This window comes from Haliotis rubra, unplaced genomic scaffold, assembly GCF_003918875.1.
Source record: "Haliotis rubra isolate DU_JTF1 unplaced genomic scaffold, ASM391887v1 Scf159, whole genome shotgun sequence".
Lineage (NCBI taxonomy): Eukaryota > Metazoa > Mollusca > Gastropoda > Lepetellida > Haliotidae > Haliotis > Haliotis rubra.
The window spans coordinates 350756-364899 of record NW_025765547.1 but is presented as its reverse complement, the minus strand read 5'-3'; the positions used below and the strand labels follow the sequence as shown (position 1 = coordinate 364899).

The window sequence follows — 14144 nt, the reverse complement described above, 5'->3', positions numbered from 1 at the left end:
CCGACACCAAGGGTCTATTTGCATAAAGCAATTCTACCTATACAACGCACATTCCGGTATGAAAAAAGAATATTCAAAACTAGGTACAGAACAAGAGATCACAATCGTTGTTAAAACTATACTAATTTGGAGACAGTTGCCACAACACTGAAGAGTTGAAGTCGATACCACCACTGTGATGCCCGTATCAAGTTAATCGCCATCATATACCATTTCCTTGATTGTTTTACCATCAAATATGGGTGTATGCTGTGCTTAGCCAGACATTGTCATGTAAGGTGGTCACAGCATGTAAATACCACGATTTAGATAACATGGTCCAATTGCTAGTGGATGATCAAAGACTTTTTTTACAGGTATGTTTATTATATTTCACTGAGCCAAGAAACATAAAATGTTGTATTGTGTTGGAAAGTTTTTAACACTGTCCCGTTTGGAATGGATATCCTCCAACTTGACGAAATGGAACAGAACGCAGAAAACAGAATGGTTATCATTGTTAAAAAATTATCGAATACATTAGCTCATTCGTGTGTAAGCGTTTCAGCCGATATTAAACGTGTTTTGGTTTTTTGTAACTGCAGTTACGTATGAACGAACAAATGTAGTTAATGTTTAAAACAATATTAATAGTTTTCATTTTAGTGTTCTATTCTATTTCATTGTTTACGAAACCATACATAATATAATATCTATTAATGGTTCAATAAATAGATAATTACAAATGTAAAACATGTTTTGGTTGTTGAACAAACAAACTTCGGGATCATGATATTAATACTGACAAATTCATAACAACGTCTTTTATTTGTGAGTGCGACGTTTCGGTACAGATTCTCGTGCCGTTGTCCTGCTTGTATTGTACTCAACTTCAACAATTCCACTCAAAGAAGTTATCAGGATTTCAGGGATCAGTTTCAATGTATCCTGGCTGCTCCAGTGCAGATAAATCATTACTAGTAAAGGTAACTTGTATTGTTAGGTTGCACCCAGTGCAGGTAAATCATTACTAGTAAAGGTAACTTGTATTGTTAGGTTGCACCCAGTGCAGGTAAATCATTACTAGTAAAGGTAACTTGTATTGTTAGGTTGCACCCAGTGCAGGTAAATCATTACTAGTAAAGGTAACTTGTATTGTTAGGTTGCACCCAGTGCAGGTAAATCATTACTAGTAAAGGTAACTTGTATTGTTAGGATGCACCCAGTGCAGGTAAATCATTACTAGTAAAGGTAACTTGTATTGTTAGGTTGCACCCAGTGCAGGTAAATCATTACTAGTAAAGGTAACTTGTATTGTTAGGATGCACCCAGTGCAGGTAAATCATTACTAATAAAAAGGTAACTTGTATTGTTAGGTTGCACCCAGTGCAGGTAAATCATTACTAGTAAAGGTAACTTGTATTGTTAGGTTGCACCCAGTGCAGGTAAATCATTACTAGTAAAGGTAACTTGTATTGTTAGGGATGCACCCAGTGCAGGTAAATCATTACTAGTAAAGGTAACTTGTATTGTTAGGTTGCACCCAGTGCAGGTAAATCATTACTAGTAAAGGTAACAGGGTTGCACCCAGTGCAGGTAAATCATTACTAGTAAAGGTAACTTGTATTGTTAGGATGCACCCAGTGCAGGTAAATCATTACTAGTAAAGGTAACTTGTATTGTTAGGTTGCACCCAGTGCAGGTAAAGGTAACATTGTTACACCCAGTGCAGTCAAAGTAAAGGTAACTTGTATTGTTAGGATGCACCCAGTGCAGGTAAATCATTACTAGTAAAGGTAACTTGTATTGTTAGGTTGCACCCAGTGCAGGTAAATCATTACTAGTAAAGGTAACTTGTATTGTTAGGTTGCACCCAGTGCAGGTAAATCATTACTAGTAAAGGTAACTTGTATTGTTAGGTTGCACCCAGTGCAGGTAAATCATTACTAGTAAAGGTAACTTGTATTGTTAGGTTGCACCCAGTGCAGGTAAATCATTACTAGTAAAGGTAACTTGTATTGTTAGGTTGCACCCAGTGCAGGTAAATCATTACTAGTAAAGGTAACTTGTATTGTTAGGTTGCACCTTGTAGTGCAGGTAAATCATTACTAGTAAAGTGCAGGTAAATCATTACTAGTAAAGGTAACTTGTATTGTTAGGTTGCACCCAGTGCAGGTAAATCATTACTAGTAAAGGTAACTTGTATTGTTAGGTTGCACCCAGTGCAGGTAAATCATTACTAGTAAAGGTAACTTGTATTGTTAGGTTGCACCCAGTGCAGGTAAAGGTAACTTGTATTACTAGTAACTAGTAAAGGTAACTTGTATTGTTAGGTTGCACCCAGTGCAGGTAAATCATTACTAGTAAAGGTAACTTGTATTGTTAGGTTGCACCCAGTGCAGGTAAATCATTACTAGTAAAGGTAACTTGTATTGTTAGGTTGCACCCAGTGCAGGTAAATCATTACTAGTAAAGGTAACTTGTATTGTTAGGTTGCACCCAGTGCAGGTAAATCATTACTAGTAAAGGTAGGTAAATCATTACTGTAAAGGTAACTTGTTAGGTTGCACCCAGTGCAGGTAAATCATTACTAGTAAAGGTAACTTGTATTGTTAGGTTGCACCCAGTGCAGGTAAATCATTACTAGTAAAGGTAACTTGTATTGTTAGGTTGCACCCAGTGCAGGTAAATCATTACTAGTAAAGGTAACTTGTATTGTTAGGTTGCACCCAGTGCAGGTAAATCATTACTAGTAAAGGTAACTTGTATTGTTAAAGTGTAAAATCATTACTAGTAAAGGTAACTTGTTTGTTAGGTTGCACCCAGTGCAGGTAAATCATTACTAGTAAAGGTAACTTGTATTGTTAGGTTGCACCCAGTGCAGGTAAATCATTACTAGTAAAGGTAACTTGTATTGTTAGGTTGCACCCAGTGCGCACCCAGGTAAATCATTACTAGTAAAGGTAACTTGTATTGTTAGGTTGCACCCAGTGCAGGTAAATCATTACTAGTAAAGGTAACTTGTATTGTTAGGTTGCACCCAGTGCAGGTAAATCATTACTAGTAAAGGTAAAGGTTGCACCCAGTGCAGGTAAATCATTGTATTAAAGGTAGGTTGGATGCACCCAGTGCAGGTAAATCATTACTAAAGTAAAGGTAAATCATTACTAGTAAAGGTAACTTGTATTGTTAGGTTGCACCCAGTGCAGGTAAATCATTACTAGTAAAGGTAACTTGTATTGTTAGGTTGCACCCAGTGCAGGTAAATCATTACTAGTAAAGGTAACTTGTATTGTTAGGTTGCACCCAGTGCAGGTAAATCATTACTAGTAAAGGTAACTTGTATTGTTAGGATGCACCCAGTGCAGGTAAATCATTACTAGTAAAGGTAACTTGTATTGTTAGGTTGCACCCAGTGCAGGTAAATCATTACTAGTAAAGGTAACTTGTATTGTTAGGTTGCACCCAGTGCAGGTAAATCATTACTAGTAAAGGTAACTTGTATTGTTAGGTTGCACCCAGTGCAGGTAAATCATTACTAGTAAAGGTAACTTGTATTGTTAGGTTGCACCCAGTGCAGGTAAATCATTACTAGTAAAGGTAACTTGTATTGTTAGGTTAGGTGCACCCAGTGCAGGTAAATCATTACTAGTAAAGGTAACTTGTGTATTGTTAGGCAGGTGCACCCAGTGCAGGTAACCCAGTGCAGGTAAATCATTACTCTTGTATTGTTAGGTTACCCAGTAGTAAATCATTACTAGTAAAGGTAACTTGTATTGTTAGGTTGCACCCAGTGCAGGTAAATCATTACTAGTAAAGTGCAGGTAACTTGTATTGTTAGGTTGCACCCAGTGCAGGTAAATCATTAGTAGTAAAGGTAACTTGTATTGTTAGGTTGCACCCAGTGCAGGTAAATCATTACTAGTAAAGGTAACTTGTATTGTTAGGTTGCACCCAGTTCAGGTAAATCATTCCTATTAAAGGTAACTTGTATTGTTAGGTTGCACCCAGTGCAGGTAAATCATTACTAGCATGCAGGTAACATTTCCCACTATTTTTATTGTGGCATGTATTAGGTGAATCAATAACCAGAACCTAAAAGTGTCAACAGTCTGTTTCCATACGTATCAGTCGGTTACGTAGGCCACACGTTTCACACAGTCTTGTGACATTATATGGAAGGCCAGATATCAACCCAGTACATTGCATGCATTAATGAACATGTTGATTTTGCCAAACGGAAAAGAAACTGCATAGTTTAAAGAAAATGTCAGTTTGAAAGCAACAACCTATCAAAACATTCTTCCAGATATATAGTAGTGTGAGCTTTTCTGGAGATAGTGAAGTTGGTTATTACTATACCTCTCACCCTGCTGTTAAACAATGTCGGTTGTCAGTTACACCTACAGGATGTTTATAACATGGCGCAGGCAATATTTTGATGGTGCAACCTGATTAATTCACTTGGTTCAACCTATACATCCATGATGCGTAACTTGTATAGCTCAGTATATATATTTGCCATGACAGGAGGATCAGCATAACATCAACCGGGAAGGAATTTTGACTGCATGTAATTTGGCAACCTTTGAGAGAAAAGACATAAACTTCAAACCGTGTTCAAAATATGTATGTCCGTCTCCCATAAAATTTAAATTACATTAAATTAATTAAAATTGTCGGACCCTTAAGAACCAATAGAATAATCCAAGAGTAATCCTTTTACGACACGCGCGACAGTTTCACCACCACTGAAATACAATATTTTCACTTTTCGGTCAATGGGAGACACCTGTGTTATTGAACACTGAAATGCGTAGCAATATGTTGAAAACCTACACGCTGTTGGTCAATATGTCGATTCAGCATTTCGAAATGGAGACCATTGTCTGATATCGATCTGGCATTTCTTAGTGGAGTGTTCACACACAAACGAAAGTACATTTCTTTGGAGCTAATAATGACAGAGGGGGAATTAATACAGCTTTTATGGAGAAAAGTAAAAGGGGATGTTACAGCTATGAGTTACACCTACGATTATTATAGATTTTGTATAATTAAACACTCGTTCCTTGCCTGTAACTGTGGCACAACACAGTTGTGTGGGAGTATCGCCTTGCATGATAGGGTTCTTGTCCCGTCGGTCGCATGACATGGTTGTATGTGTTTTCATTCAAAGTGTGATGGATTTCTTCAACAGCTGTTTAATTGAAATTAACACCCCTGTAGACATGATAGACGGTGTAAATAAAACACACATGGTCTCAGTGCAGTAGGGTCAGGAATCGCTGTCAATATGGAGGTAGGCAGTAATCTCATCAGAAAGTGAGCCGACGTGAATTAGTTACGACCGCCTGTTGTAAAGAGACAAAGGGGAAGGGAAGGTCGGCGGTTCGATCTCTGTGTCGCGTCATATAGGAGCGTTAAGGTTGAAAACAAAGTTGGAGTCATTTAATAGTGAGGGGTATCAATGGTATTCTGCGGCGCGGTGTGCCATTACATGTGTGACCACACCCATACACACAAACACATACACATCATACACCCACTAAAACAAGTAGACACACACACAAAATCACACAGTCACACATACATACCCACCCAGACAAACACATACACACCATACACCCACTAAAACAAATAGACACACATACAAAATCTGTCACACATACATATCCACCCACACAAACACATACACACCATACATCCACTAAAACAAGTAGACACACACACAAAATCAAACATACATACCCACCCACACAAACACATACACACCATACACTCACTAAAACAAGTAGACACACACACACACAATCACACATACATACATATCCACCCACACAAACACATACACATCATACACCTACACAAACAAGTAGACACACACACACAAAATCACACAGTCACACATACATACCCACCCACACAAACACATACACACCATACACCCACTAAAACAAATGACACACACACAAAATCAGTCACACATACATATCCACCCACACAAACACATACATACGCACACATATGCGAATGCGCGTGGCTGTGAGAGTGAAATAATCCAACCATGTTTAACTCCCCATCTCAACACCTGAACAGCGTAGATGCCTCTCTGTAGTATACTATTCACACTTTGCTAAGGATCAAATCATGGATTCAACAGAAAACTATGATGTGGGGTCAAATTTGGTTTAAATATCTAAGCTTATTGTAAGCATGGATCCTAGGTTTCAGTATGTCATTTCATCTTGTGGATCCCATACCTGCTATTGGCAGGTGTTGTGTACTTGTCAATGACTCATTCCATGATTTGCAAAATGGTTGATTGGTGCCATTAAAACCATTTTTATGGCTACTCATGTATCAAGTGCATAAGGTTAGTTTAAAGTGGCTGTTTGCCTAAAGAGGGGTTACCATATTATCATTTATCCAGTTTTAAATGGATACAATTTCAAATTATAAATCTACGTTTAAGTAAACTTGTGAAATTTTGTGATCCTTAGTAAAGTGTGAGTAGTATATATTGAACGACAACCTCCGTTAATCTAGTAGCTTGTTTGTATTTTTTCCGTTTTAGATGTCCTGGATATTATATTTTCGAGGTGTACAAAGTTGACATAAATGTTTTTCATAACTTCAAACCTCTGCTCCCCCCAGGGCTTGCTGTACCCCTCCTGCTACGGGATATTACGTCACTGGTCCACCCCGCAGGAGAGGGGGAGACTGGGCTCCGCTGTTCTCACAGGTGAGTCATCCCCAGCTAATACACGTGTAATTACATTACTCGCCCGATTGCCCTTTACAGCTTGGCAGCACCATGTCCTGGCGCGATGGTTCCAAATCATGATCACGTGGGAACCGGGGTTCGAACGCAAGATCATAGGTTTCTGACTCGCTGAAGTGAATATCGTATTAGGTCTTACAAGACTGGGCCTCCTGTTGTTGAATATTTGGAATAAACCCTTGGCTGAGCGCACATATAAACCAGCCCGCTCCATAAACATGCAAATGTATGGCATATTGATGATGGAGACATTGACATGACGGCTTCCAAATACCACCAGTACACAGGTTAATATACAGTCAATGTTACATATTCTTTGTTCCTGCTGAGCACTTAAACCATTCAATCCCAATAAACTTATTCTCAACAACAAATCCGAAATTTTAACGGTTAATTCAGGATCGTAAACCAACATTCTGTGTTCTGGAATTAACATAACTTTTTATTGCATTTAAATCTGAGTCATGACAACGGATTCTCCGCTGTTCTGAGAAATAAAACCAAAACGACTACACCCCGCAGCCATTAAACTGACACTGCAGGCGTCAAATTAAGTTTATGGCCGAATGCTGTTGGTGTACTGGTAACTGTTGTATTGAACTACTATATGAGCTTGCATAGGGAAACATCTTTGTTCCGGGTATGCATGTAAGCTATATTTCAAAGCATATATTTACTCAATTCATGTCGCAGCGGGGATCTACTGAGTGTACAGGCGCGCACGCTTTATCACAAGAACAGGAGACCGATGTTTCGAATAAAATATCTATTTTATACTTTATAATAAATAAGAGCAAAGTACTTATGGGTAACAACTCATAATGCACTTTTAAAAAGTAGGGTATATAAAAGTATGGGTGATATTATTTGGGAACCATGGTGTATGATTGTGAGGTGAGGTGAGGTGAGGTGAAATTGGGTTAACGTCGTGCTTGAGAATATATCGCTCATATGACGACGTGCATGCGTGTGTATGTGTATGTGCGGCTGCTTGTACTAGCCCAGACTGCAGCTGGTTTTATAGTGCTAGCCCACTGAGATACCATGCCGCAGTGAAGCATGAATACCCCACTCAGACACATTATACTGACTCCGAGCCAACCAGTCCTTGTTGTACCCATTTATGCCGAGCGCCAGGCAGGGACCAACAAGTACCATATTTTAACGTCTTTTGGTATCACGCGGTCGGGTATCGAATCCGCGACCTTCCGCTCTCCGGGCGGACGCTCTAACCACTACGCCACGGAGGCGGTCTTGTGTTGTGAGAGCGAGATTAGTCCTGCAACAGCGCACTATCAAGCGTTACACGTGTCTAGGGTATCTCTAAATCAAAATATAACAGCTTAGTTTGGGGTAATGTAATGGTATACACATTGTAAAGAAAAAAAAGTTTTTAATGTGTATTTAATCTTCAACAGTAAGTATGGTTAAATGAAAAAGAATCCTATTTAAAAAGCAAGTCGTGGTGCAACTAATATATTGTTTAAAATGATAGAAACACTACCCAAGCTGCAAAGGTATTATTTCACGAGCAAAAGAGAACTTGCCCCGTATCCTTGATGTCCGGTCATAAGAACGCGACATATAGGTCACCGGCTATCCGTATTGATACACGGACTGTAATGTATCTGGCATTAACCAAGCCTATATCACTTAACCATAATGATAACTGCCGTGGTTCAGGGCGTATACAGTGCATGGAGTCGATATTCACTAGAACACATGGTACCGTAAAGTCACGAATATAATCCACAGGGGCAGGCTGTATTTCATAAATCATTTATTCGGCTCACGATATCACCAATACTGCTGTCATAATAATTATCGATGTCAATAAATTGGAAATACATCAATCCACCTCTTGCTCCTTCATCAGGCGGAAGCTCTGAAACGTCGTGCTCAGAATAAAGAAGTTGTTATCCATAAAAAGTGTTATGTATTCGTGTTCCTCCAACTTCTACATGCCTATCAAAGACGATATTTATGTAATTTACGACAAATGAGTTTTATGGGGTCGCGTTACTATGTGTTTCATCTGAAACAAAACATAGAAATACAATCAATGTTGTACGTGGATATTGAGAACATGTGTATGCCATTAAACAAATGTCTGTCGCACAGTGTTAAATATTTGAGTGTAAGTGTATACAACGTCGGTCAACGTCAACGTTGTTCGCTGTTCCTGTTCCAGGAGCCTATGCAGGAGCTGTGATCGGCTTCCCCCTGGCCGGCTTCATCACACACTACATCGGCTGGCAGTACATCTACTACGTCAACGGTAAGGGGAGATAATTTCTTCTTTAATGGCGGCTGTCGCGTTTTTCTGGATTTCTTGACCCACAAAATGACGGTGTGCACGCTTTGCGTTAATCCGCTACTTATTTCGAAACGTCAGCAATCATAACATCTCAGAATAACTATATTATGTAATAGTATATAACACTGCACATAACGATGGCAAAATTACATCTCTCAGTACAATAAGGAAACACAAGCGAAAAAGGTAGTTCATGCTCTGCTCACTTTTAGCTTTATGAAAAAAACTGATATTCAGTTAGTTAGTATTCTCTTTCATTCGATCATGCCAAATTAAGCCAAATTATCACATGTATATGAGGCTACAAGGAACATCAATGTTGATAAACGTTCTATATTCATGAAAAACCAATTGTTAATTTTTATCACTATCCCACATGATATTCACGATCTTACTAGCCATAATGTCATTTGGGCACACTAAGACTCGTGCCCACATATATCAGGCACTCAGGTTCAATATCAATGTTAATAATTGAAATATACTCATTCATAATTCATCCAGCCATTTAAGAATTCAATTTGAAATGAATTCTTAATATGGAGACGTTGGGGACACCAATATGTTTTTAGAAAATGCATGCCCTAGCTCCCAGTGTTCTTTCCTGCTCGCTGTTTTGATGCAATGCTTCTCACGAAAAATTGTGATGCATTCCGTTCCTCTGTAGGTGGCGCTGGTGTGTTGTGGATGTTGGTGTGGGTGCTGATGTCGAGTGAAAAGCCGTCGCACCACAGACGCATCAGCGACTCGGAGCTGCTTTACTTACAGAAATCCCAAGGCAGCCAGGTCGTCGACTTTCAGGTAAATTGCCGATTACAGGTGGCACAATGATAGGCGTGAGTTGGGATGAGTCTGCCTTGGTCAGTGTTAAAGTTATATAAGGTTTGAGCATCGCTCAGGGCGACACGGGTCCTTTGCGTAACAAAACCAAAGACCTCTTCTCATCCAACTACTCTTCCATCGTTTCCGCTGACAACATCGTCAGTCCAAAGTGCCCCTAGATCGTTTCTGCAAAACGTGTTCTTCTGTCAGATCGTTATGGGTGGAAGATGTCTTCTAATAGACCTTGGTACCACATATTTCAAGTCATCTTCAGCTGACTGTTCTAAGAATTGTCTGTGGGCTACCTACCGTTTCCTCCATGTAAATATAGAACCTTCACCGGCCTTTCATATGGTGGCTGATTAGGGCCATCGCTTTGTTAGGCACCATACTTTCACTAATACTCCGGAATCTCGTCGAACCTGGCTCATATCGCTTTGACTAAAACCAGGGATACTCTACAACAGGGATAGGTCACTCGCTTGCTTTCTTTACCATTTGTACTAATTAGCGTGTGCCTCGTCATGCTCCAACGCACACAGTGACTTGGTTCGTTCCCAGCGCAACTTCAGCTGCGTTTAACAGTACTTCAGCCAGTTTATTAATTGTATCAGTCGGAATTTTACAATGAATGAATGAATGAATGAATGAATGAATGAATGAAGAGCAATGGCATGGACATTGACAGAATGTTAACTGACACTGTCACACACCCCTCAAAAACAGAAACTATCACAAAGCGTTGTAAACACCTTTCCAGTTTTGTCAAATACTAAGATCAACAAGAAAGAAAGAAGTTTTAGAACTATAACTCTCAAGCACCACAAGCATCAATTTTTGATGCCGGATCAGAACAGATCGGCGATATGTCATATTTTTCACACACATCAAATACACCCTAACAGTTTTACTAAAATTATAAGACTATCACTATTACTCGCAAATACCTTTCAACTGAAGTTATATTCCCCTCATAAAAATTAAAGGTGTATGTGAAAGAAGATTCTTAGAATGATAACTAGAAACACTTAAACATCGCCATGTAGTATTTCAATGGCGGCTCAGATCAGATCGGCGATATGTCATATTTATCACACACCTCAAATACACCCTAACACATTTTTTTTTAAATTATAAAACTATCACTATTACTTGCAAACACCTTTGAACTAAAGGTATATTTCCCTTCTAAAAATGAAATGAATATGTGAAAGAAATTTTATCGATAGAATTTAGTCTTTCTTCGCTGTGTACTGAAGCCAGTGAGCTACTATGCCGACTTGAAACTTTACTACAAATCTACTGTACTAATACTGACACTAATAACAATTATTTGACTTAAAATGAAGTGACAGAATATGTGACTTTCCTTCTACATGAAGGTTTTCAGTTGTCACAACACTCAGCGAATGTACTCAGCACTTGAAAATAAATCAGGCTCAATCTTAAAAATTAAGCTTCCGCCATATTGGCTAAACTGGTCACGTGACGAGTGGAGGCATATACCTCGATGGCTTGTCGATAAAAGGCCACTCCCCGTCTTCTATTCTCCCCTGTTAATACTGACAACTAATTAAGAAACACATATTGGCTTAGAACATTCAATACTTTTTCACCAAATGCTCGAGATTATATGGTTACGACAAAAGAAATAGCTACTAGATCACGTAAACTGAGTGGCTTCTCCTTGTCGACATCTGTAAATAATAAACAATGTAATGATTATTTTAAAAAGCGTGTGATACTTCAGTTTCCACGCAGACCTCGCCATTGTTAAAGCGCGACCCAGCTGTGATGCTCAGTAATAGCAGTAATCACGTGACGAGTGTTTCTGTCTGATTGTAAATGTTTATGATGATGGTTCCACACATGTTGCCACCAAACTGATCAACTACAGCTTACCAACCTGACAGGTAGCGATGTGAGAGTAATTGTTTAGTTTGGCTTGCCAGGTAGTCACGATCAGGCGTTTTATGAATTTTAATCACATTTATGTTTACAGGTAACACAGTTATGATACATATGGAATGTCTGCATGTACCTAGGTTAATTAAACATATCCTGCTGTGGTAGAGTAAAATTGATTATTATTTTATTATAATATGATATTTACATAGCGCACATATCCATGCAACTAGTACATGCTCGAGGCAATGGTATTTCCCTCGATCATTGGCCGTCAATCTCAACGGCACATTTTATTTTCAATCTCAACTCCCTGGGGAGCATACAACTCTTGCAGCAATTAGGCGCACCGAGCATTGCGGCTTTCCCATCCTTACGAGGTACCCATTCACAGCTGGGTGGACTGGGACACATAGTCACAGTACTTTGTCCAAGTTGTACTGCACGTTGCTGTACCTGCAACTAGGTGTTTGCACGTATTCATGTGGCCACCATCTGGTCATCTACCAACAGATTCGTGGGTTCTTTTAAGTGCACAGGGTTGTGTACTGTACACTAGGGGTTGTGACAGCGCTGAAAGAGTCTGCACACAAAGTTGACTCCAAGGTTTTTACACCCGGTCACAGGTGGGCTCGATCCCGACACCTCAAGCTAAACTAACCTCAATATAAACTAACCTCTGAGCTACATTCTAAAATTTAGGATTGTGCCTACAAACACACTGAAACCTGACTGATCCAGACGTGAAGTTCTCAGAGGAATGAGAACAGCTTTACGATACGGGAATTGTAAATTTGAATAATGTTTTGCATGATGGGGGTTCCCAACTCTATTGGGGGCGATGGGGTAGCCAGTGGTTAAAGCGTCCGCTCGTCAGGCCGATGACCCGAGTTCGATTCCCAGCATGGGTACAATTTGTGAAGTCCATTTCTGGTGTCCCCCGACGTGATACTGCTGGAAAACTGCTCAACTCACTCACTCACGGTTCTTGCTGTTTGATATTTGATATGTTTGTCCATAATCGCGCGCTGCCAATGTCACTTTGTGACATCGTTACCATTTTGTATAAACGGACAATATTTGCAAAATCATTTTTTCATTCTTTCAGGAATCATGGTTACCCTGGAAACGCATAATTATTTCACCTGCTGTGATAGCCCTCTGCTTCTGCCATTTTGCCAGGAACTGGGTGTTTATTTTAATGTTAACGAACGAACCTTTCTACCTGAGCTTATTTGGATTTAACATAGCTGAGGTATGTATACTTTGTTCAACCATGCTTTTTGTTTCTCGACATATGTTCGTAGTTTTAGCGTCCAAATCATGTCCATCAAAGTTTGATATTCTAGTAAACGTCTCTCCCAGATAGTGAAAGAGTTTGAACAGTAAAATGAACAATATTTAACCCTTTTTCCGTACGGCAAACTCGAAGCACAGGTTAAACAGAAAATGGCCGTTAGATTACGCTTCCTTGACGTAACCTTGACCTTTCAGAACGGCGTGTACTCCTCGCTGCCCCACATATTGAAGGTGCTGCTGGCGTTCGCAAGCGGCTACATCGCAGACTGTCTGCTGCTGAGGAGCAAGCTGAGAACAGTCACGGTTAGGAAGCTTCTAACAGGAATAGGTAATGCTGACCTTTAGTGCTGGAGTTAACGTCGTTAAAACAACGTTCCAGTAATATCAAGGCGCCTTGTCAGTAGTCGAATTTGAACCAGACAAACCAGTGACTGAGACGCGACCAACAATCCAAAGCAGCGAATTAGTTTCTACCAAAGCCTAATACTGCCACTTTTGTGAATTTTTTCGTTGCCTCAACTATTTTCCCGTTACTTTGAGTATTTTTTCGTTCTTTGACTTTCTTTCAAGGGCTTAAAATTTCAAGTATTTTCTTGCTATATCAGGTTTCCTTAAAAAAACTTGAAATTTCAAGTATGTACTCGTTACTTGAAGCAAAGAGAAAATTGTGGATGCCATGCAATCAACTGAGCTACCACCAATTATAATCAATACCGTGCTTGGTCATGATAGGCGCACAGAAACAATTCCAGTATTCTGCATACAACAGTAAAGTCTTATATACATGGAACACATGCATTTGTTAATGATTCTATCATACCTTCTCAACGGGTGGGGTAGCCTAGTGGTTAAAGCGTTCGCTCGTCACGCCGGTTCGATTCCCCGCTTGGGTACAATGTGAGAAGCCTATATCTGGTGTCCACCGCCGTGATATTGCTGGAATATTGGTAAAAGCGGCGTAAAACCATACTCACTCACTCATACCTTGTCGTATTTGACCAGTGAGCTTATTACCAGCTAACGTTGGTGCATGAGGAA

General features: G+C 39.6%; 1 protein-coding gene across 1 annotated transcript in view; it reads left to right on the top strand.

The window, feature by feature from the left end:
* The window catches only part of LOC124271232 (vesicular glutamate transporter 2.2-like), a 44268-nt gene that overhangs the window by 19362 nt on the left and 10762 nt on the right, over positions 1-14144 (top strand). Inside the window, exons 4-8 of the mRNA XM_046706311.1 lie at positions 6637-6724; positions 8955-9041; positions 9748-9881; positions 12916-13062; positions 13302-13434. Of these exons, the coding sequence (XP_046562267.1) occupies positions 6637-6724; positions 8955-9041; positions 9748-9881; positions 12916-13062; positions 13302-13434 (589 nt within the window). The remainder of the gene's footprint in view (positions 1-6636; positions 6725-8954; positions 9042-9747; positions 9882-12915; positions 13063-13301; positions 13435-14144) is intronic.